This window comes from Brassica oleracea, chromosome C9 (genome assembly GCF_000695525.1).
Source record: "Brassica oleracea var. oleracea cultivar TO1000 chromosome C9, BOL, whole genome shotgun sequence".
NCBI lineage: Eukaryota > Viridiplantae > Streptophyta > Magnoliopsida > Brassicales > Brassicaceae > Brassica > Brassica oleracea.
Genome location: NC_027756.1, coordinates 27,599,873 through 27,603,318, shown reverse-complemented (window position 1 = coordinate 27,603,318; position 3,446 = coordinate 27,599,873). Strand labels below are relative to the sequence as shown.

Here is a 3,446-nt window from a genome sequence, read left to right as displayed (position 1 = left end):
CCTAACCTGAACCTAATCATGACTGAAATTCTTCTTGTTATGGGCACTAGATCAGGGAAACGAGGACTTCTTACTCCTTTTACCAATCTTGCTGATCCTGAGTGGCTAGCTCATCTTTAGCTAGTTCCCACCTTGAGCCTAAGCCTTTATTTTTACCCTCATGCACTATGTTTTTCAGGGTCATATGTGCAAAAGGGTCGGAGAGGAAAGGATCGATGCAGCCTCTTACTCATTAATGCCATACACTCAGAGAAGAGAGATCAAGCATGAAGAGAACAGCCGATGAGACCATGCTCTAACAAGAGAACAGTCTATGAGTGCATGTTCTAACCAGAGGAACAATGGTGACCAGTGAGAAACAAAAGAATAGACCACCAGTGGCTGCGAAACATTCATTATGTTGCCTCTCCCTCGCAACCCCATCACCTTGTAAACAAAATATATATATATAAACACACGCCACTGGGAAGGTTGAGCAAGGAGTTTGTACCAATTTTTGAGGAGTAGGCGAGGGAAGTCAAGAACTGAAGAACAGTCCCACGGTTGATCCGAAGGAGAGAACAACTGCACCCGTGAAGCAGAAACGAGTAAGGGCTGTGGACATCAATAGATCCGTCCTCTCATACTAATTTGCAAGATAACCTGCATCCACTTAAATTTGGTAGCCCCTAAACACTCTTAGCTCCACCATGAAATAACATGTTCCTTACCTAGTCTGTCTACGATGAATAGTGCCTGTGATGAGAAGCTCACGCTGTTCTTAATTGAATTTAAGGAGTTACGTCTCGATAGTGTACCCTTTTTCAGGTATGAGATACAGAGTATGGAACATCGATCGTGGGTGTTCTGGTAAGGGTTTGTGGTCTGAGTCTACAGCTTGTATGGTTCAGAGATGTGTGGTAAGAGTATGGTTATTGAGGTCAAGCGAGTTTCCACTCTTTCAAACCTTTCTCCCTGTTCTTGAGGCTTGGCCTTGTTCGAGGACAAACAAGGATCTAAGTCTGGGGGAATTGATATATAGTATTTTTAATACCATTACATGTGTTCTTTGAGTTAATTCTCATTCCTAATTCGTGCTTATTTTATATCATTCCAGGTTTGGAGAAGGTGAAAGAGTAAAGAAGAGAGTGCCATGAAGGAAGAAGCCATTTTGGAATATCTAACGCAGAACAGCCAGTCTTCTAGACTGCACCTCATTGCACTTGAATAGTTGTTTGGTTCCGCATTGACACCCGATGAACCCCACTTGTTTCCCAGCTAAATATCGAATCTGAATCTCTAGGTATTTTAGTTACTTGCGTCACCATTAATTTTAAAACTCCACTTGTTTCCCAGCTAAATATTGAACTCATAAGAGTACAGAGTAAACTGGTCCTCTGGATTAAATCTCAAATATTACAATTACCACTGTTAACTTGACAGTAGCAAGAATTCATTTTTAGTGTATCAGTAGTATAGAAATCATGATCCGGAGGCCGTATTAAAAATGATAGGCTTTGAGGTGCAGGGCGTTCCAGCAGTTGGGTTGTATCTTACCTTTGCTATCTTGCAGCCTGTAGGCGCCTGCTCTCCGCACCTCGATGACCTTATAGGATCCTTCCCACCCTGGGGTGAGTTTCCCTGTTGTTTTTTCTGCTCGTCGTAGAACCCAGTCCCCTCGCTGGAAGGTTCTGGTTCTGACTTTCTTGTTGTACGTTCTGGCGACGTCTTGCTGGTAGGACAAGTTTCTCAGTCGAGCGGCCACTCTTTTTCCGTCGAGCAGGTCGAGGCTTAGCGCCATCAGCTCGTTATTCTCCTCCTGAGAGGTAGATCCAGAGACCGTTGTTCTTACGTGCATCTCTGTAGGTACAATGGCCTCAGAGCCGTAGACTAGCGAGTAGGGAATTTCCCCTGTTGCTGTTTTAGGAGTGGTCCGGTAGGCCCAGAGGACTCCGTGTAGTTCTTCCGCCCACTTCCCGTGAGAGCCCTCCAGTCGCTTTTTAAGCATTTTGACCACTGTTTTGTTCGTGGACTCGTCTTGTCCGTTAGACTAGGGGTGTCGGGGTGTGGCGAAAGTTAGTTTTATGCCCAAGTCCTTGCAGAACTCTTTGAAGTTGCGGGTCATGAACTGGGGTCCATTTTCGGTGACGATCTCGTGGGGGACCCTGAAGCGATTGATTACGTAGGTCCACAGGAACTTGTGGATCTGGAGATCTGTTATGCGACTGAGCGCTTCTGGAGCGTGCCTTTGGCATTTGTCGTTGTGCTTGGCTTGTCTGTCGGCGCCGGCGGCCATCGTAGGCCAATAGTAACCAACCCTTCTGGCTCTGAGTACCAGGCTTCGACCGCTAGAGTGGGATCCATAATCTCCTTTATGTAGTTCTACAAGGATTCTAGCGGCCTCTTGGGGTGTGACACACCTCAGATACGGACCAGAGAAAGATCTCCGATACCGCTTCTCCTGGGAGATACAGTACCTCGCGGCTTGCTTTTTGATCTTTCTGGCCTCGTTATGGTCTTCCGGGAGAATGTCGGCCTCCAGGTACCGGATTAGAGGGGTCATCCAGGTTTCGCCTTCTTTAACGGCGGAGACCTCCTCTGACGGGGGTTCCTCCATGGTAGCTGGCCATTGAAGCACGAGCAAGGGGATACTTATCTGGCTATTCGTTTCAATGGCCCTAGATTAGCAATGGTGTCGGCTTGTGAATGCTGTTCCCGGAGGATTTGGGTGAGCTTGCAGCTCTTGAACTTCTTGATTAGTCGCTGAGCGACCGCCAGATACTGGATCATGATGTCGTCTTTTGCTTGGTACTCCCCTTGTACCTGGTTGATTACCAGCTGGGAGTCGCCGAAGACCTGGATGTTCTCTGCCCCCATTTGATGGGCGAGGGTTAGGCCTGCGATTAGGGCCTCAGACTCGCTTTCGTTGTTGGTTGCTTTGAAGTTGCATCTCACTGCCCTTGAGGCTGTCTTCCCTGTTGGCGAGGTAAGCATTATCACTACTCCAGCTCCTCTGATGTTGCTGGTTCCATCAACGTGTAGGATCCATTCTCCCTTTTCCTTACTTTCGCCTCGGAGGCGTACCTCCTGCTCCAGAGCTGGGAGCAAGGCATGGGAGAATTCAGCCACGAAGTCTGCTAGGACCTGTGACTTTATAGCCGTGGCGGGTCGAAATATTACATCGTATTCCGCTAGTTCCACGGCCCATTTGGCTAGGCGTCCGGAGACTTCTGGTTTATGGAGGACCAACTTTACAGGGAAGGAGGTAACAACCACGATTGGATGAGCCTGGTAGTAGGGTTGGAGCTTGCGAGCGGCGACTATCAGGGCTAAGGCCAGCTTTTCTAGGTGGCTATAGTGGGTCTCCGCGTCCAGGAGAGCCTTGCTTTCGTAATAAATTGGTAGCTGCTTGTTTTCCTCCTCGTGAACTATGACGGCGCTCACGGCGAGTTCGGAGAACGCTAGAT

General features: G+C 48.0%; 1 protein-coding gene across 1 annotated transcript in view; it reads right to left on the bottom strand.

The window, feature by feature from the left end:
- Positions 1 to 2,029: 2,029 nt before the first annotated feature.
- The window catches only part of LOC106314700, a 1,784-nt gene continuing 367 nt past the window's right edge, over positions 2,030 to 3,446 (bottom strand). Inside the window, exons 2-3 of the mRNA XM_013752531.1 lie at positions 2,762 to 3,440; positions 2,030 to 2,657 (exon numbers count right to left, since the gene is read on the bottom strand). Coding sequence (XP_013607985.1) covers positions 2,030 to 2,657; positions 2,762 to 3,440 — 1,307 coding nt within the window. The remainder of the gene's footprint in view (positions 2,658 to 2,761; positions 3,441 to 3,446) is intronic.